A 21,511-nucleotide genomic window follows, 5' to 3' on the forward strand; every position below is an offset into this window, starting at 1 on the left:
GAGATGGGGTTTCACCATGTTGGCCAGGCTGGTCTCGAACTCCTGACCTCAGGTGATCCACTCGCCTTGGCTTCCCTAAGTGCTGGGATTACAGGTGTGAGCCATCGCACCTGGTCCCAAGTCTGAAATTCTAACAGGCCTACCTAAAACATGCCCTGCTTTCTTATTTTATCCTTTGGACTGTTCAGAAGAACCACAGCATTATCCCACCTCTACCTGCCCAACAGTCCCACTTTTATGAAGATATCATATAATCTTTTTCTATTTTATTTTTTAATTGAAAAGGCAATAAGGATTTCTACTTCTAGTAATGACAGGCTAAGCTATTTGAATCAACTTTCCATTCAAAAGAACTAAACATGATGAATAAGATATATTTTTAAAAATCCTTAAAAGAACCTAAGAACTGAGATGATATCAAGGAACTAGTAGGATAAAATCTAAGGGAAGGAATTTCTACTTCCAGCTTTGATGAGATAACAGGAATAGAATTTACCCTCCAGCCTTAAACAACTAAAAATTGAATAAAATATATGAAAACATCCAGTTTTCAAACAGTAGGCAACAAGCAGAAGAGAACAGCAATCCCTGAAAAAAGAAAAGCAAGGTGAGTCCATCAAGTGCCCCAGCTCACCAGCTGGTAAGAGAACAGGAGGGCTGGGCATGGTAGCTCACCCTGTAATCTCAGCACTTTGTGAGGCCAAGGTGGGCGGATCACAAGGTCGAGATCGAGACCATCCTGGCCAACATGGTGAAACCCCATCTCTACTATAAATACAAAAATTAGCTGGGCATGGTGGTGCATGCCTGTAGTCTCAGCTACTTGGGAGACTGAGGCAGGAGAATCACTTGAACCCAGGAGGTAGATGTTGCAGTGAGCTGATATCGCACCACTGCACTCCAGCCTGGCGACAGAGCAAGACTCCATCTCAAAAAAAAAAAAAAAAAGAAAAAAGAAAAAAAAGAAAAGAAAAAAGAAAAAGAAAGAAAAGAAAAAGAGTGAGTACAGGAGCGGGAATCCAAACAGACCACTGTCTTGGTGAGTTGAGAAGACAAAATTCAGAGTTTGGGAGGCCAAGGCAGCTAAAATTTGTCAAGTACAGTATCAGAGCAGGGGAAGCTATACAGTGAGATGATTCTCAGGAGAGCTGCAGAGGTCACCCCAAGTCTTTGGTTAAGTATTAATCAATGTATATGGGAGAGAAAACCATGAAAACCAGAGAAAGAATCATCAGAAAGGAGTAGATGGGACAATCCCTAAAGCTCACACAGGGCCAGGAATAGTTTGTTTGCTTTCTCATCAACCAGAGTGGAAAAATACACAGGGCATAATCATAAGAAGAACATTGCTTCTGTAATGGGATCAAATTAGCCATACATAAAAGGCTGCCCTCACAATGCTTAAAAGCAAGCCTTCTAATTAGCGGGGCGTGGTGGTGCACGCCTGTAATCCCAGCACTTTGAGAGGCGGAGGCAGGCAGATCACCTGAGGTCAGGAGTCTGAGACCAGCCTGACCAATATGGTGAAACCCCATCTCTACTAGAAATACAAAAATTAGCTAGGCATGGTGGTGTGTGCCTGTAATCCCAGCCACTTGGGAGGCTGAGGCAGGAGATTCGCTTGAGTCTGGGAGGCGGAGGTTGCAGTGAGCTGAGATCACGCCACTGCACTCCAGCCTGGGCAACGGAGCAAGACTCTGTCTCAAAAAAATAAAAATCACAAAATTAGCTGGGCATGGTGGCATGCACCTGTGGTCCCCGCTACTTGGGGGTCTGAGGTGGGAGGATTGCTTGAGCCCAGGAGGTCGAAGCTGCAATGAGCTGTGATTGAACCACTGCACTCCAGCCTGGGAGACAGAGCAAGACCCTGTCTCAAACAATAATTATAGTAATAATAATAATAGTTTAGAAATAGAAAATTGGAACAGACCTATAACTAGTAAGGAGATTTAATCAATAATCAAAAAATTTTCCCAAACACAAAGCCTAGAACCAAATGGCTTCACTGGTAAATTATATCAAACACTTAGAGAATAATTACCACCAAAACCTGTCAAGTTATTCCAAAAAGTTGAACAGGATGCAATGCTTCCCAACTCATTGTATGAAGCCAGCAAAACCCTGATAGCAAAGCCAGACAATGACACTACAAGAAAAGAACAGACCAATATCCCTGATGAAAACTGTTGTAAAAATCCTCAACAAAATAGTAGCAAACAAAATTCAACAGCACATTAAAAGGATTATACACCATGACGAAATAGGAGCTATTCCTGGAATGCAAGGATGGTTCAACACACAAAAATCAATTAATATATCACATTAATAGAAGTAAGGAAAAAACTATATGACTATTTCAATTAATGCAGAAAAGCATCTGACAAAATTCAATACCCTTTCATGATTTAAAAAAAAAAAAAAAAGCCACCAAAAAAAAACCCAAACTAGGAACAGAAGAAAACTATCTCAACAAAATAAAGGCTAGTACATATACACACTGGAGTACTATTCAGCAATTAAAAAAATGAGATCTGTCATTTGCAACTACATAGATGGAACTGGAGATCATTATATTAAGTGAAACAAGCCAGGCACAGAAAGGCAACCATCGTATATTTGCAGTTATTTGTGGAATCTAAAAATCAAAACAACTGAACTCATGGACATAAAGAGTAGAAGGATGGTACCAGAAGCTGGGAAGGGTAGTGGGAAGGTAGGAAGGAGGTGGAAATGGTTAATGCATACAAAAAATATGTATAGTAATGGGTACAAAATACATATATAATAATGAGTACAAAAATATATATAGTTAGAAAGAATAAATAAGACCTACTATTTGATAGCATAACAAGGTGACTATAGTCAACAATAACTTAATTGTACATTTTAAAAGAATTAAAACAGTATAATTGTATTGCTTATAACAGAAAGGAAAAATGCTTGAAGGGATGGATAACCCCATTCTCCATCATGTGATATTTTACACTGCAAGTCTGTATCAAAATATTTCATGTACCCCCATAAACATATATACCTACTATGTACCCACAAAATTTTAAAAAATTGTTTTAAATGTTACCAATTTATACTCTTCCTCTACCAGAGGTATATAACAATTCCCATTTTATTATACATTTACCAATATTAAATCATTTCATAAACAAAAAAGCAAAAACAAAATAAAAAAAAATAAAGGCCATATATGAAAAGCCCAGAGAAAACATCATACTCAATGATGAAAGACAAAGCTTTTCTTCTAAGTTTAGAACAAGGTGAGGATGCCTGCTTTTACCACTTCTATTCAATATAGTTTTGGAAGTCCTAGCTAGAGCAATTAAACAAGAAGAAACACAAGATAATGAAATTGAAAAGGAAGATATAAAATCATATTTGTTTGCAGATAACACAATCTTATATGTAGAAAACTCTAAAGATTACACACACGCGCACACACACACACACACACATGCAACTGTCCAAACAAATAACAGAATTAAGTCAAGTAGCCAGATACAAAACAACATGCAAAAATCAGATGTACTTCTATGTATCAACATGAACAATCCAAAAAAGAAATTATGAAAATAGTTCCATTTACAATATCATTAAAAACAATAAAATACTTAGGAATAACTTAACCAAGGAGGCAAAAGACTTGTACACTAAAAAGTATGAAACATCGCTAAAAGAAATTAGAGAAGACACCAATAAATAGAGAGATACCCATGTTTATGGACTGGAAGAGTTACTACTTAGTTTTAGTTTTTTGTTTTTTTGAGACAAGGTCTCGCTCTGTCACTCAGGCTGGAGTGTCGTGGCGGAATCATGGCTCACTGTAGCCTCAACCACTTGGGCTCAAGCAATTCTCCCATCCCAGCATCCAGAGTAGCTGGAATTACAGGTGCACACCACCACACCCAGCTAATTTTTGTATTTTTTGTAGAGACAGGGCCTCGCCATGTTTCCCAGGCTGTTCTCAAACTCCTGGGCTCAAGCAATCTGCCTGCCTCAGCTTCCCAAAGCATTGGGATTGTAGGCATGAGCCATCACACCTGGCTGAAACACTTACTGTTGTTAAGATGTTCAATACTACCCTAAGTGACCTACAGATTCAATGCAATCTCTATCAAAATCACAATAACTTTTTTTTTGAAGAAATAAAATATACCATACTAAAATTCATATGGAATCTCAAGGGACCCTGAATAGCTAAAACAATCTTGAAAAAGAAGAGGCTGGGCATGATGGCTCACGCCTGTATTCCCAGCACTTTGGGAGTTTGAGGTAGGAGGATCACTTGAGCCCAGAGGTTTGAGACCAGCCTGAGCAACATGGCAAGATCCTATCTCTACCGAAAAAAAAAAAAATAAATTAAAAATTAGCCAGGTGTGGTGATGTGCACCTGTGGTCCTAGCTACTCAGGAGGCTGAGACAGGAGGATCACTTCAGCCCAGAAGGTCGAGGCTGCAGCGAGCCAAGATCATGCCACTGCACTCCAGCCTGGGCGACAGAGCAAGACCCTGTCTCAAAAAGTAAAAAGAATAAAAAGTTGGAAGACTCACACTTTCTGGTTTCATACAGAACAAATGGATCAGAATTTAAAGCCCAGAAATAAATCCTATATATATAATCAAATGATTTTGACAAGGGTGCCACGATCATTCAATGGGGAAAGGACACTCTTTTCAACAAATGGGGCCAGGCATAGTGGCTCACGCCTGTAATCCCAGCACTATGGAAGGCTGAGGCAGGAAGACTGCTTGAGCCCAGGAGTTCAAGACTAGTGTGAGCAACATAGGAGGCCCCATCTCTACCAAAAATACAAAAATTATCCAGGTGTGGTGGTATGCACCTGTAGTCCCAGCTACTTAGGAGGCTGAGGTGGGAAGATCAATTGAGCCCAGAAGGTCGAGGCTACAGTGAGCCATGATCATGTCACTGCACTCCAGTCTGGGTAACAGACCAAGACTCTGTCTCAAATAAATAAATAAATGGTACCAGGAAAACTGAACATCCACATGCACGAGAATGAAGTTGGACCCTTACTTTACACCACATACAAAAATCTACAAATAGATCACAGACTTAAATGTAAGACTAAAACTATAAAACTCTTCAAAGAAAATATAGTGTAAAAGCTTCATAACGTTACATTTGAAAATGATTTCTTGGGTAGGACACCAAAAACATAAGCAACAAAAGAGAAAATGAACTGTAACAAAATTTATAAAACTTACATGTATCAGAGGACACAACAGAATAAAAAGGCAGCCTACAGAACGGGAGACAATATTTACACATTGTATGTCCGGCAGGGGATTAATATAAATACTTTATAAAGAATTCTTACAGCTCAGTAACAAAAAAGCAAACAATCTGATTAAAAAATGGGGAAGTGGCTGGGCATGGTGGCTCACACCTGTAATCCCAGCACTTTGGGAGGCCAAGGCAGGCAGATTGCTTGAAGTCAGGAGTTGAAGACCAGCCTGGCCAACATGGTGAAACCTCATCTCTACGAAAACTACAAAGATTAGCCAGGTGTGGTGGCGCATACCTGTAATCCCAGCTACTCAGGAGTCTGAGGCAGGAGAATCACTAGAACCCAGGAGGCGGAGGTTGCAGTGAGCCAAGATAGCGCCACTGCACTCCAGCCTGGGTAAGAAAGCGAGACTTTGTGCCCCCTAAAAAAAAAAAAAGGGAAAGGACTTGAAGAGACATTTCTTCAGAAGATATATAAATGGCCAATAAGCACGTGAAAAGTTATCCAACATTACTAATGATTAGAGAAATGCAAATCAAAACCACAATGAAATACCACTTTGTACCCATTAGGATGGCTATTACTTAAAAAACAAAAAAAACCAGCAACAAATGTTGGCATGAATGTGGAAACCAGGGCACTGTGCACTGCTGTTATGGAAAATATGGTGTTTCCTCAAAAAATCAAACACAGAATTTCCTTCTGATCCAGTAATTCTACTCCTGAGTATATGTACAAAAGAACAGAAAGTAGGGGCTCAAACGTATTTGTACATCAATATTCATAGCAGCATTATTCACAACATCTAAAAGGTGGAAGTAACCCAAGTGTCCACTGACAGATAAACAGATAAACCAAATGTGGTCTATCCATACAATGGAATATTACTCGGCCTTAAAAACAGAGGAAATTCTGACACATGCTACAACAAGATAAACCTTAAAGACATGCTAAATGAAATAAGTCAGATACAAAAGGACAAATATTATGTGATTCCAGATTGAGACCATCCTGGCTAACACAGTGAAACCCCATCTCTAGTAAAATACAAAAAAAAAATTAGCCAGGCATGGTGGCATACGCCTGTAGTCCCAGCTGCTCGGGAGGCTGAGGCAGGAGAATCGCTTGAACCTGGGAGGCAGAGGTTGCAGTGAGCCGAGATTATGCCATTGCACTTCAGCCCAGGCAATAGTGTGAGACTCTGTCTCAAAAACAAAAACAAAACCAAAACAAACAAACAAACTAGTGTGTGTAAGCCCTCTCCAGCTCATCCCTGATTACAAGAAAGAATCCTAGGAAAAATATAAAAAACAACCACTTGAAGACACTGAAAAGTAAACAAAAACAGGTAGATTGTGGAAAGGAGTCAAACTTGGAGAAGTAAACCGAACAGAAGAAGTGAGTTTCCCAAACTTTTTCCTCTCTTTTCTCTTAGTTTTGCTCAAGCATGTACCTCAGTCATGATGGTGCTCAATGAAGGCACCTACAACGCTAATAGAAATCTATCTTAAGGAAACAGAGATCAGAAAAGGGCCCCCTTTGGGCAGGAAAGTATGGAGGGAATCCTAGAAGAAAGGCAGTCAGGAAAAGGGATGCTTTAATTCTATGTATTAATCCAAACAAGTCTCAGCCTAACCTGTCTACTATGCATGTGCACGACAGTCTCAAACCAACACAGCCAAGGCTTATAGAACTAAACTGAGATTTGAACCATTGTCCACAGATGATGAGACCAAATTTACATTCTAAACCTAATCAGGTTGCCTGCTAAAATAAAAGTATTAACAATCTCTAGAGAGTTACAAAAGGACCCAGATTCTATGCAACATAGTATTCATGACATCTAAGATGCAATCCTAAATTACCTGACATACAAAGAATAGGAAAACGTGACCCATTCTCATGGGAAAAGATAATCAACAGATACCAGCCTAGAAATGAGCCAGACATTGGAAATATCCAACAAATATTTTCAAAAGCAGCTATTATACTACATAGCTCAACAAGGTAAAGGAAAACATATCTGAAATGATTTGGAGGGTGATGGAAACAGGAATGTTTGTTATCTTGATTGTGGTGATGATTTCACAGGGGAATAGATATGTAAAAGCTGATTAAATTATACACCATAAATACATATAGTTTACTATAGATACAGCTCAATAAAGTTGTAAAAAAAAATAAAGTAACAGGCCGGGTGCAGTGGCTCATGCCTATAATCCCAGCACTTTGGGGGGCCAAGACGGGTAGATCACAAGGTCAGGAGATTGAGAACATCCTGGTTAACATGGTGAAATCCCATCTCTACTAAAAATACAAAAAATTAGCTGGGCGTGGTGGTAGGCACCTGTAGTCCCAGCTACTTGGGAGACTGAGGCAGGAGAATGGTGTGAACCTGGGAGGTGGAGCTTGCAGTGAGCCGAGATGGCGCCACTGCACTCCAGCCTAGAAGACAGAGCAAGACTCCATCTCAAAAAAAAAAAAAAGAAAGTAACATTAACCACATCTGTACCAAGCACAAAGTAAATATTATTAATGAACATTTTACAGATTAGGAGACTGAAGTTCAGAAAGATTAGGTACTGGCCAAACATTACAAAGTTAATCAGGTCCAGGATTCTAATACAGACTTTTCTGATCAAAGACTATAATTATCTCAGTAAACAATACAGTCTTAATTCTATTTAATTCCTGAGGTTATTAGCGGGACTGAGCAAAGTATGACTCCTAAAACTTTTTAAACTCATATGAGATTGGTAATATACTAGTGCACAGATTTTATACCACCAATTATATATCATTAATTTCTCACTAAATTGAAAGAAATTACCCCTCTAGTAACAAATTCCAAAGGAAATATCTAGCAGTGAGCATAGGCTGCATTTTAACCTTTACTTTTATCACACCACGTCTCAGAAATATAGAAGCAGTATTATATACTGATGGCACTATGTGAATTAATCCATTGGTAAAATTCATGAAAGATATACAATCCATATATGATTATCTGTAGTATTTTCGAAATCCAATGTTCATTTTATTCTTGTAACACAAAACCATCCAATCATTTCAAATGATGTTATAGAAAAGTATTTCATTACCTGGAAATATGGTCACAATACGTTAATAAAAACAGGTTATAAAAAAGTATTCATTGGCTGGGGACGGAGGCTCACACCTGTAATCCCAGCACTTTGGGAGGCTGAGGCTGGCAGATGATGAGATCAAGAGATCAAGACCATCCTGGCCAACATGGTAAAACCCAGTCTCTACTAAAAGTACAAAAATTAGCTGGGCCTGGTGGTGCACGCCTGTAGTCTCAGCTACTCGGGAGGCTGAGGCAGGAGAATACTTGAACCTAGGAGGCGGAGCTTGCAGTGAGCTGAGATTGCGCCACTGTACTCCAGCCTGGTGACAGACCGAGTCTCAGTCTCAAAAAACAAAAAAAAGTAATCCCAGCACTTTGGGAGGCCGAAGCGGGCGGATCACGAGGTCAGGAAATAGAGATCATCCTGGCAAACACGGTGAAACCCCGTCTCAATTAAAAATACAAAAAATTAGCTGGGCGTGGTGGCAGGCGCCTGTAGTCCCAGCTACTTGGGAGGCTGAGGCAGGAGAATGGTGTGAACCCAGGAGGCAGAGCTTGCAGTGAGCTGAGATCACGTCACTGCACTCCAGCCTGGGAGAGAGAGCGAGACTCCGTCTCAAAACCAAAAAAAAAAAAAATTAAAGAGTAAAGATAATATTATTTATCTTTTTGCTTCTCTGAATTTTCAAAATTTTCTATAATAAATAAATAAATAGTGTTTTTGTATGAAAAAAGATAAAAGCTATTGTTTCAAAATGTAACAATAAATAAATGGGTCTCCACTTCCCAAGGTGAATCATCTTTGTTTCTATTTAGATCTGAGTGTGCCTTTCTTGCAAGGTGCAGTGACAGTCTTGTAGCACTTACCTGTCCAACTGCTTGTAGGTTATAGCAGATGATGTCCTTATTTGCTACTGAAGCTCCATAGAGAAGTGTCTCTGTGAGCCAGCAAAGTCCCAGGAGCAGGTCACAGAAGCTCAGATAAAAAAGTGGTCTTATCTGTCAAAGTAATAAAATCCTCATTTCATATATGATGTAGCTAGGAGAATGTTAACAATGTAACAATTCTTACATTTTATCTTTCTAGTAGGAAACTGGCATCATTTTTCTGGGGCCTCTGCCATTGGCTGATTGTGGGGAATGCAAATGAAGACTACAGATAGGAAGGAATCTATAACATAACTACAGTTATCCCAACTGTTCTGGAATCAGAGTACTCATGGATAGATTAGTACTGAAGCTTCTTACTCATAGGGACACTCCTTTCTTAGGTATAGGGTTAAAAAAAGAGTGGAAAGATGAGAAATTTTGCAGTGGACATGTACCACAAGGAGACAATTGAGAGTGCTTTAGTGGCACAGGCAACATCTTCTACTTTTTTTTTTTTTTTTTTTTGAGACAGAGTTTTGCTCTGTCACCCAGGCTAGAGTGCAGTGGCACAATCTCAGCTCACTGCAAGCTCCGCCTCCCAGGTTCACACCATTCTCCTGCCTCAGCCTCCCAAGCAGCTGGGACTACAGGCGCCTGCCACCGTGCCCAGCTAATTTTTTGTATTTTTAGTAGAGACGGGGCTCCGTCGTGTTAGCCAGGATGGTCTCGATCTCCTGACCTCATGATCCACCCGCCTCGGTCTCCCAAAGTGCTGGGATTACAGGTGTGAGCCACGGCGCCCAGTGGCAACATCTTCTAAATATAAAAAATGAGGTAATCTGCTAAGTGTTTATGGATGTGGCTGAAGACTTAAAGAAAATGAAAACATGTTTACAGTAATAAAAAGTCAGGGTAAAAAGTCAGTAATAGTGAAAAATGTCAGAATGAACTGTACATGTTGCCTTTCAATTTCTGACCACACTGGTGAAATCTGTCTTCTTATCCTTCTCCTTTTGGCATCCCCATTCCCACTTATCTAAAAATAGTTTTGGTCCTTCTATGGAGAAAATTATAAAACATTTATTGAGGGACTCCTAAAGGAGGTCTAAAGTGAAGAAATATGTCATATGCTTATAGATTGTAAGACGCAATACTATAAAAATTTCAATTCTGCCTAAATTGTTCTATAGATTAAATGCAATCTCAATGAAAGCTCAACCTACTTTCCTGTGGAACTTGACAAGCTGACACTAAATCTGATGTAGAAATACAAAATATCACCCTGTGAGCCACAATCCAAGGGAGTAACGGTTGGGTGTTTGCCATCTTAGGGAGAAGCTCTCATCCATGGCACACCTGGCATGGGCAAACCCCTTTAATGCACCACACCTGTAGCTTGTGGACAATGGCCTCACGGACCTCCACAGCAGCCCCACAGGACCCACAGGCCCCCCTCACTGCTCTCTTAACCTGGCAGCTGCTGCCTTATAAAAGTACAGTTGTGAATTTGACTCCATGAAGTATTATGCACTGTGTGGTTCTCGTGAGGTCTTAGGTTGTGGTCTGACACACACTGTGGTCATTCCCCTAGGTTTAGTGAAATGCTGTATGCAGGTGGATCCCCAAAAGTACAAGGGCATATTTAATGGATTCTCAGTTACACTTAAGGAGGATGGTGTTCATTGTTTGGCTAAAGGACGGGCTCTAACTTTCATTGGTCACTCCATGCAGGGGCTCTGCAAGTCTGGCTTTTATGAAGTCTTTAAAGTCTTGTATAGCAACATACTTCCAGAGCATGTTATCTCTGGTGCACATCACTATACTTGGCTGCCTCTGCCAGTGCTGAATTATTTGCTGTAACTGCCCTACAGAAGCTGGTAAGGTTCAAATTCAAACCCAACCAGGTTAGACCAAGACTTTGAGGGATGCAGCGCCCAAGATGTATAAGGAAGAAGGCCTAAAAACATTCTACAGAGGGGTTGCTCCTCTCTGGATGAGACAGATAGCATATGCCATGACAAGTTTGCCTGCTTTTAAGGTACTGTTGAAGCATTGTACAAGTTTGTGGTTCAGAAGCCCTGAAGTGAATGTTCAAAGGCAGAGGAGCTGGTTGTAACATTTGTAGCAGGTTACATACCTGGAGTGTTTTGTGCAATTGTTTCTCACCCTGATGTTTCTGTGGTATTTGTGTTGAATAAAGAAAAAGGTAGCAGTGCTTCTCAAGTTCTCCAGAGACTTGGATTTAAAGGTGTATGGAAGGGACTGTTTGCCTGTATCATTATGACTGGTACTCTGACTGCACTACAGTAGTTTATCTATGATTCTAGATGCCAGAATCTCTGAAGAAGAGGCTTGGGTTAACTCAGCAGATAGATCAAAGCAAATGTGGACTGAATCTGCCTGTTGATCAGTGTTGAAGAAAGTACAAAAGGAACTTTCATATATTTGACAGTGTAGGAAATTGTCTATTCCTGATATTATTACTATAGTACTTAAGTCAAGAATTGCTTAAGTCAAGAATTTCAAATTTACATTGAAATAAACCCAATTCTTCAGGGAAAAAAATACAAAATATTAAGATAACCAAGACACTCTTAAAAAAAAAAGAAGGAGAACTTGCCCCACCTCATCTTAAGACTTATTGCGGGATCTGGCCAGCAGCCTGCAATGCAACGGGGTTCTTTCTTTGTTCCCAGACGGATCGGCAAGTCGAGAAATAAAAGACAGACATGAAATAGTGAAAGCTGGGTCCAGGGGGGGTCACCACCTTCTGGTCCTGTGATGCTGCCAATGCACTGGATATATCAGCATTTATTATTGTTTAGTGAGGGCGGGGGCAGGTTAGTGAGGGATTTAGGGTCATTTATGAGGTGAGATGATCACATGGAGATGAAATAATTCTTTAACATAAGATCGGTATGCAGAAGTGCAGTATACAGAGATAAGAATTTAAATATAGTGTGTGCGTCAGCAATTTCTAACAGAGCCTTGAAACAGAAACACAGTCTATCCATAACCTATGTTTAGTAAGATACTAATCAGCAATAATAACTGCAGCAAAAGCTGGTTGCAAACAATCAATAGAAACAGGACGTGAAACAACCGGTTAGACCACAAATTCTCAGAAAGGAGTATGCCTTAACCCTAAAGAGACCTAGAAGAGCTGTGGCAAGATAAAGGCGTTTATAACCCTATCTTCTCCATATGAACAGGTGCCCCTCATGTGTCCGTTTATAGGCTCTCCACAAGGGTTTCATTCCATTCCCAGAGCTACGAACATCTGCTTTTCTGAGATAGGAATCTTGGTGATGTGAAACCTCCCTGACTGCACATCCATTTATAGGCTCTCTGCAGGGGGAAGCACATCACATGCTGTTGGCTCATTTTGGCAGTCCAACCTGACATTGTCTTTACACAGTCCTGCATGCAATTTTGTATTTACAATAATCAGGAGCATTTAATCTTTTATTCCATAGCAATAGTTTCAGGGGGTCTCCCTACAAAGACGAACATAGACCTAGAGAGAAGATACTGTGGTACTAGTACAGGGATGGACAAATAGGTGAATAGAATGAAAATATCCCAAATTAAGCCCAGCAATATATATATATCTCTCTGATGTATGATACAAGTGACTTTTTCAATAAGTGGAAAAGGGACAGTCTTTTCAAAATATGAAGCTAGAACAATTGGGTATCCATACAGGGAAAAAAAAATGAAATTAGGTCCCTACTTTGTATCATACTACACTCAAAAAATCAGTTCTAGGATGGGCACGGTGGCTCATGTCTGTAATCCCTGCACTTTGGGAGGTGGGCAGATCACCTGAGGTCAGCAGTTCAAAACCAGCCTGGCCAACACGGCGAAACCCCATCTCTACTAAAAATACAAAAATTAGCTGGGCATGGTGGTGGGTGTCTGTAATCCCAACTACTCAGGAGGCTGAGGCAGGAGAATCATTTGAACCCAGGAGGCGGAGGCTGCAGTGAGCCGAGATCGCGCCACTGCACTCCAGCCTGAGCGACAAAGTGAGACTCCATCTAATCAGTTCTAGGCCAGGCTCAGTGGATTATGACTACAATCCTAACACTTTGGGAGGCCAAGGCAGGAGACCTGCTTGAGCCCAGGAGTTCAAGACCAGACTGGGCAACATGGTGAGATTCCATCTCTACAAATAAAATAAAACACAAAAAAATTAGCTGGTGACGGTGACATACACTTGTGGTCCCAGCTACTTGGGAGTCTGAGGCAGGAGGATCACTTGAGACCAGAAGGTCGAGGCTGCAGTGAGCCATTAATGCATCACTGCACTTCAGCCAGGGCAACAGAACAAGACCTTGTCTCAAAAAAAAAAAAAAAAAATCCATTCCAAGTAGTTTAAAGACCAAAATGTGAAAGGGCAAAAACGATAAATCTTTTTTTTACATTTTATGTCATTTTATTCCGTAGCAATAGTTTCAGGGGGTCTCCTATGTTAGTAAAAAGACTAACATAGACCTAGAGAGAAGTGCAAGCAAACCTCACCTCGTTTTGCCCTCCTTTGCCCTGCCAAAGACTTTTGATATGTTTTAACATCTCCCTATACATAGGGTCCTTTCCTTTCCTTTTCCTCTTTCCCCCTTTCCCTTTCCTGAGAGTCCAAATGGCCATAAACACATGAAAATATGCCCTACCTTATTAGTAATAAAGGAAATGAAAAATTAAAACTACAATAAGAAAATAATTATACACCCATGGCAAAAATTTTAAGTCTGATAACAGCGAGTATTAATGGGAACAAAAAGCAACAGGACCCTTTATACGCTGCTGGCACAACCAGCTGGAAAAGAGTTTGGCATTAATTTAGGGGCAGTGGAAATCCTATGACAATTCTGATATTGGGCAAATACACTAGATAAACTTGTTCATCTGTGCACCAGAAAACATGTACAAGAATGCTTATAGCAGCATAATGTACAAGAATGCTTATACAAGAATGCTTATGTACAAGAAAACATGTACAAGAATGCTTATAGCAGCATAAGCAGGTAAATATATTCTAGTATATTTATACTACAGAATACCAAACATCAATGAAAATGAAATGACCTCGTGCTCTATACAACGTGGATAAATCTCACAAATAATATTGAGGGATAAAAGCAACTCACAAAACAATACATACAAAAATACATATAGCATTATTCCATTTATATCGAGTTCAAAAATGAGCAAAACTAAATTGTTTAAACATACATACATTTCTGGTAAACTGTACATAAGAGTAAAAAAATGCTTATCACAAAAATCTGGATACTGATTATCTCTAAAGGTGAGAGGGAGAGCTGTGATTGGGAAGAACCTCAACAGGTATATGTCTGGAGGTACAGGTAATGTTCCATTTCTTGTCACTAGTGTTTGTTTACAATCATTCTTTAAACAGTACATATATGTTTCATGCATTCTAGTTCATGTCTGATATATCTCACAATAAAAAAAATACATTTACAAATTTTAAAGTCCTGGCCAAGCATTGTGGCTCAAGCCTGTAATCCCAGCACTTTGTGAGGCTGAGGCGGGAAGACTGAATGAAGCCAGGAGTTCCAGGCCAGCCTTGGCAACATAATGAGACCCCTGTCTCTACAAAATTAAAAATTAAAAAAATTAGCTGGCTATGGTGGCATGCACCTGTAGTCCCAGCTATTCAGTAAGCTGAGGTGGCAGGATCGCTTGGGTCTAGCAGTTTGAGGCTACAGTAGGCTATGTACTATGGCCTGAGTGACATTGCAAAATCCTGTTATTTTAAAAAACAAAAACAAAAACATAAAAACAGATATTACCTAATACGAGAACTAATCTCCCTATATATACAAAAGAGAATTTCTCATCTCTTTCTCCCAAGCCCACCTGTACAAGAGGATTTTTCTCATATATTTTTCCCAAACCAGAAAAAGAGGTAAGATGCTAATTAATATCTTGTTAATAGGGTTAGACGGTCACGTTGCCTTGGCTAACAGAAACATAAACAAGTGAACTAATATGTAATAAAACATTTAAAAGTATAAAGTATTTAATAAATATCAGCTACTATGTTAACCACATATGGCCTTTTCTCTGGGTAAGCTTGCTAAAATTCCAGCTGGATGGCACAGTCACAGATTCTACTGGCTTATGACCTATCACAAGTTTGTAACTGTTAAGAGATTAAAAAAACTAAGACTAAATATGAAATGGTGAAGTCAAGAAATATATAGAGACAAATCTCTAAATTTAAAATGTTTTATTTGGGAAGCAAGAATTGTGTTTCAGGGCACACACACAGACTGGGTGGTCTTGGACATGACTGAAGAACAAAGAGATGACTGAGTTTTATTAGAAAGGGAAATAGTACATGTTATTTTGAAAGCAACCTCACTGACACCAGAGACAGTTTTGGGAGTTGGCAAACTCTGATTAGTGAGTGACCATGGTATGTAAAACTGGTCCTAAGAGTCAGGCAAGTCATTTCAGCAACTACAAGGTCAAACTGGTCTCAGGGTTATATTGAGCCATTTCAGTAGCTGGGCTTGTGAAAATATTAATTATTGGAGCAGGTGCTGTGTGCTCTGAGAGCTTGTTCCCCCGGCTTTCCAATATATATAATCAACTTTCACATAAATAATCCCTGGAGAAGAAAAGCAGCCATGCAGCTTTTGTGAGCAAGAACATAATTCTGATCATTAATTCAAGAAATAGCCCTATGAGGCCGGGCGCAGTGACTCATACCTGTAATCCCCAGCACTTTGGGAGGCTGAGGGGAGCAGATCACCTGAGGTCAGGAGTTCAAGACCAGCCTGACCAATATGGTGAAACCCTGTCTCTACTAAATATACAAAAAAATTAGCCAGGCATGGTGGCACATGCCTGTAGTCCCAGCTACTCAAGAGGCTGAGGCAGGAGAATCACTTGAACCTGGGAGACAGAGGTTGCAGTGAGCCGAGATTGTGCCACTGCACTCCAGCCTGGGCTACAGAGCAAGACTCCATCTCAAAAAAAAAGTTATATATATATATACACGTATAACTGTGTATATTATATAGACACACATACACACACACACACACACGTATATGTGTGTGTATATATATGTGTGTATGTGTGTATATTATATATACACATATATATAGCAACTAATAATTTTCACAAAAACCATTTACATTGTTTCAACCTTTCTGCTTGAAACTGTACTATGAGATGAGCAAACAATCCCACAAGATGATTTGAGACATAAAAAAATAAACAAAAGACAACCTATCCAGCATGAATATCCTATTGACAAACACAATGAAGAATTAAAAATCACAACCCACAGTGTGCCACTTTACCAAGAAATGGAACTGGAATGATTTTGGTAGAGGTAAATGCTTCACAACAGTCTTCTTGTGTAGTATAGTTTAATTGTGGTTGTTTAGAACTGCTCTTGCAGGCTAATAATTATGCTGTTTTTTTTTTAAGTCATCATTGTAAAAAGGGTAGACCTTTGTAGATTTTTCTAACAATGAAAATACGTAGATACTGGTCTGGTCTCATCATTTAGGCCAATTAATAAAATAATAAATGCATTAAAAAAGTAAAACAAAATCATCATGTGACTAACACAATTCTCCTTGATAAATCAGAGAGTACTACTCCTCAATAGTGTCTATAAATTTGAATTATTCATAGCTGAAACAATATACAAACAAAATAATTAATCAAGCGGTTCAAAAGAAAATTACTCAAATTACCTATTTATCATTTTACATGTAGCAATTACTTTTTAAAAATCCTTTAAATTTTATCTAGGGATAAGCACTCACATCGTGGCTAAGTCCCAAAGAACTTCAAAACATTTTTTAAAAATTCATCCCTGAGAAATGAGAGATAGAAAATTATCTTTAAAAACAGAAACAATAGCCGGGCGCGGTGGCTCAAGCCTGTAATCCCAGCACTTTGGGAGGCCGAGACGGGCGGATCACGAGGTCAGGAGATCGAGACCATCCTGGCTAACACGGTGAAACCCCGTCTCTACTAAAAAGTACAAAAAACTAGCCGGGCGAGGTGGCGGGCACCTGTAGTCCCAGCTACTCCGGAGGCTGAGGCAGGAGAATGGCGTAAACCCAGGAGGAGGAGCTTGCGGTGAGCAGAGATCCGGCCACTGCACTCCAGCCTGGGTGACAGAGCCAGACTCCGTCTCAAAAAAAAAAAAAAAAAAAAAAAAAAAAAACAGAAACAATAGACTTATGCGTTCTTTTAACAATCTCTGCACAGAGTGAGCTACTATTAAGAGTGAGCAAATATTCCAGTCCTGGAGAGTTACTGCCTCTCATGATCTGATTTTTCTTTCTTTCTTTTTTTTTTTTTTTGAAATAGGGTCTCACTTTGTCACCCAGGTTGCAGTGCAGTGGCCCGATCTCGGCTTACTGCAGTCTGTTTTACTGCAGTCTGTCTTTCTTACTTACTTACTTACTGAGCCTTCCAGGCTCAAGTGATCCTCGTGTCTCAACCTTTATTCCAATAATGACCTAAATAATAACTTCTGCTAGCATCTCTTCTGAGTCTCTATTTCCTCCACGGATATTCATCCAAATAATAAAAGTAACACAGCTGCAATTGAGTTTACTATTATCAATGGCATTCTCATCACAGTTGCTACAGATTGAATATGGTTCATTAGCTGAGATTTAATTCCTGGCTCCTCCCCAAATCCACCAATTCTCTAGTCTATTATCCAGCCAATGTTGTTGAGGAATCTCTCCTTGTGCAGCATGGTGATGGCGCTGACACAGAGCAGGGCTGCCTGCAGCAGTGAGTACAAGGTAAAGGTCATGACCATCCAAGCTCCCCTGAGGTCCAACTGATTCTTCTCTGTTGCCACAAGGGGACTTGTCGCCACCATGGCTGGTGCTTTCCTCTCTGTCTTTAATTTAAACCACGGGCAGAATAAACCAAGAGCTCCCCCTACTCAAGAGCAACTCTATTTTGTTTTAATTACAAATAATAAGAAAAAAAAGTCACGTCCTAAGCCAAATTAGACCTCAACACCTTATATCTTTATACAGTCACAACCCACTGTTATGCCAGAAAGTCACCTCGGACAGTAGTTTCCAAACAAGAACAATTTCGCCCCGATCCCACCCTCACAGGGACATTCAGCAATTTTTTCTTTTTAAGAGATAGGGTCCTGCTCTGTCACCCAGGCTGGAGTGCAGTGATATGATCACAGCTCGTTGCAGCCTTGAACTCCTGTGCTCAAGCAATCTTCCCACCTCGGCCTCCTGGGTAGCTAGAACTATAGGCACCTGCCACTACACCTGGACCATTTGGTGTTGTTTGAAGAAATTTTTGGTTGTCACAACTGAAGAACAGAGGGTTTACTACTAGTATCTAGCTGATAAAGGCTGCCAAACGTCCTAATGTACAGGACTACAAATAATTATCTAGCCCCAAACCTCAATAAAGCTGAGGTTGAGAAACCCTGCTTTCAGAGATAAAACTTAGCTCTCTCTATTGTGTAACTCATACCTTATTAACTTAATCACATCTGAACTCAAATTCCAGCAAAGGAAATAAACATTAGGAAAATCTGAATCAGAAGATGTTTGACTTAAAATTACTTTAGCAGGCAATGACAATACAGTATCAAGACTTTTACTTTCCAGTTTGACTTACATAGTCACAATCTACCTCTGAAACTTCAAAATCCATTTTTATTGGACATTATATTTTGGTGGTTTAAAAGTGTGTGGGGGAGAGGCTCTGGAATAAGACAAGGATGCATTCAAATTCCAGCTCCAACACTTACTAGCTGTAAGAACTTAGGAAAGTCCCCTAACCTTACCAGGATTCAGTTTCCTTGTCTACAATATCATCTATTGTAGACTACTAATAATATCCATCTCAAAGTTTTTTAAGGATTAAATGAAAAATACATTGAAAGCACTGAGCAAATGTATCTAGAATATAATAAATACTATTTTTTTTAAATTTGGAGAGCAACTAGTTAAGAGTATGGACTTTTAAAAATCCTTGCTCTTGGCCAGGCTCACACCTGTAATCCCAGCATTTTAGGAGACCCAGGCAGGTGGATCAGGAGGTCAGGAGTTCAAGATCAATCAGGCCAAGATGGTGAAACCCTGGTTGAGGCAGGAGAATTGCTTGAATCCAGGAGGCAAAGGTTGCAGTGAGCCGAGATTGCACCACTGCACTCCAGCCTGGACAACAAGAGTGAAACTGTCTCAAAAAAAAAAGGCCGGGCGCGGTGGCTCAAGCCTGTAATCCCAGCACTTTGGGAGGCCGAGACGGGCGGATCACGAGGTCAGGAGATCGAGACCCTCCTGGCTAACACGGTGAAATCCCGTCTCTACTAAAAATACAAAAAACTAGCCGGGCGAGGTGGCGGGCGCCTGTAGTCCCAGCTACTCGGGAGGCTGAGGCAGGAGAATGGCGTAAACCCGGGAGGCGGAGCTTGCAGTGAGCTGAGATCCGGCCACTGCACTCCAGCCCGGGCTACAGAGCAAGACTCCGTCTCAAAAAAAAAAAAAAAAAAAAAAAAAAAAAAAAAAAAAAAAAAAATTAGTTGGACACAGTGGCAGTCACCTGTAATTCCAGCTACTCAGGAGGTTGAGGCAGAATAATCACTTGAAACTGGGCAGCAGAGGTTGTAGTGAGCCAAGATCGTGCCACTGCACTCCAGCCTGGGTGACAGGGTGAGACTCCATCTCAAGAAGAAAGGAAAAAAAAAAAAAAAAAAACCCTGCTCTTCTACTTACTGTGTAACTTGAACAAATTATTTCCTGACCTTGAACCACAATTTCCTCTTTTGTGAAATGGGCCTAATACTATCCCTCTTACAGACTGATGAGGACCAATGAGATAAAGTATGTAAAGCACTCAGCATAGTTGGAAAATAGTAAGCGTTTAACATACAGAAGTTATTTTTATTATTAAAGTGGGCCCAATAAAACCCAATGGCATTTCCCACATATAAAAGCTCTCCCATACACGTCCTGACCTATGCTTTGCCTAATTTTGTGCTATTTGGTCTGGTTAGAAAATAGCTGTTATATTTCTCTTAAAATCTGTTTACTAAGCTAGAAAATACATCACTCTCCCTAGTACTCTGTTAATCAGGAAGGTTTTTAATTTGATCTTTTTGGTATGAATAGTTTAAGATGTATTTTTACTCCATTTTCACCATAAAATTGCAATTGCCTAGAAGGCCAGAGAAGCAAAATAAGTATGTTTCATATACTAAAGTTTTCAAACTATCTCCTAGTCCCAGTAGCAATTTTACTAAAGTATCAAAATCCGAGAACTCACCTCTAGGCAAGCTCCTGCTACGCTTAGAGTGAATATTGGATTCAGACAACATTCTGTTTCCTTAGTCTTAGCAATTAACGGATACCAAAGAAATCCATATTTAACAGTTAATCTCGGGGCTGGGTGTGGTAGCTCACACCTGTAATCCCAGCACTTTGGGAGGCCAAGGTGGGCAGATCACAAGGTCAGGAGATCAAGACCATCCTGGCTAACATGGTGAAACCCCATTTCTACTAAAAATACAGAGAATTAGCCGGGCATAGTGGCAGGTGCCTGTAGTCCCAGCTACTCAGGAGGCTGAGGCAGGAGAATGGCATGAACCTGGGAGGTGGAGCTTGCAGTGAGCCGAGATTGCACCACTGCACTCCAACCTGGGTGACACAGCAAGACTCCGTCTCCAAAAAAAAAGTTAATCTCTCAGAATTCGAAGTTATAGCTAAAATAATTACCTAGAAGAAAAGGGAGCTCTATTGACCAAGCTAAAAATATCTCATTGTATCATCATGACAAATTTAAAAGTAATTCATAGAATTATTTCACCATTTATAGGTAACATCTGTTATTTGTTTTGGAGACTAAGTCACTAAAAAGTTCAAAGCCAACACCAAGAGAAATCACTCACCTCTGGAGATTTCTGTATATTCTGGAATACAGCATAGGCAATAAGTGAACTTGAACCTATAACACTGAGAGATTTAGAAGATGACTGATCATTAAAGCAGGACAATGGAGTGCCACGGTTTTTGTTATTAATTTTGGGATTTTTTTTATAGTTTTATTGGCATGATTGATATAAAATAAACTGCATTAAAAAAATTTTTAGACATGGGGTCTTGCTATGTCAGCCAGGATGGAGTGCAGTGGTACCATTATAGCTTAACGTAACCTTGAACTCCTGGGCCCTAGTGATCCTCCTGTCTCAGCCTCCTTAATAGCTAGGACTAGAGGTGTGCATCACCACAACTGGCTAATTA

General features: G+C 40.0%; 1 protein-coding gene and 2 pseudogenes across 2 annotated transcripts in view; 1 reads left to right on the forward strand and 2 right to left on the reverse strand.

Annotated features, from left to right (window-relative positions):
* The window catches only part of TMEM116 (transmembrane protein 116), a 49,710-nt gene that overhangs the window by 12,978 nt on the left and 15,221 nt on the right, over nt 1-21,511 (reverse strand). For both annotated transcript variants that reach the window (XM_008004761.3, XM_073021117.1), the window contains 2 exons: nt 21,160-21,223; nt 9,216-9,347 (listed from right to left, as the gene is read on the reverse strand). In XM_008004761.3, coding sequence (XP_008002952.3) covers nt 9,216-9,347; nt 21,160-21,223 — 196 coding nt within the window. The remainder of the gene's footprint in view (nt 1-9,215; nt 9,348-21,159; nt 21,224-21,511) is intronic.
* LOC103239474 (solute carrier family 25 member 3 pseudogene) lies at nt 10,827-11,561 on the forward strand (annotated as a pseudogene).
* LOC103239140 (immediate early response 3-interacting protein 1 pseudogene) lies at nt 17,766-18,045 on the reverse strand (annotated as a pseudogene).

Source organism: Chlorocebus sabaeus, chromosome 11, assembly GCF_047675955.1.
Source record: "Chlorocebus sabaeus isolate Y175 chromosome 11, mChlSab1.0.hap1, whole genome shotgun sequence".
Classification (NCBI taxonomy): domain Eukaryota; kingdom Metazoa; phylum Chordata; class Mammalia; order Primates; family Cercopithecidae; genus Chlorocebus; species Chlorocebus sabaeus.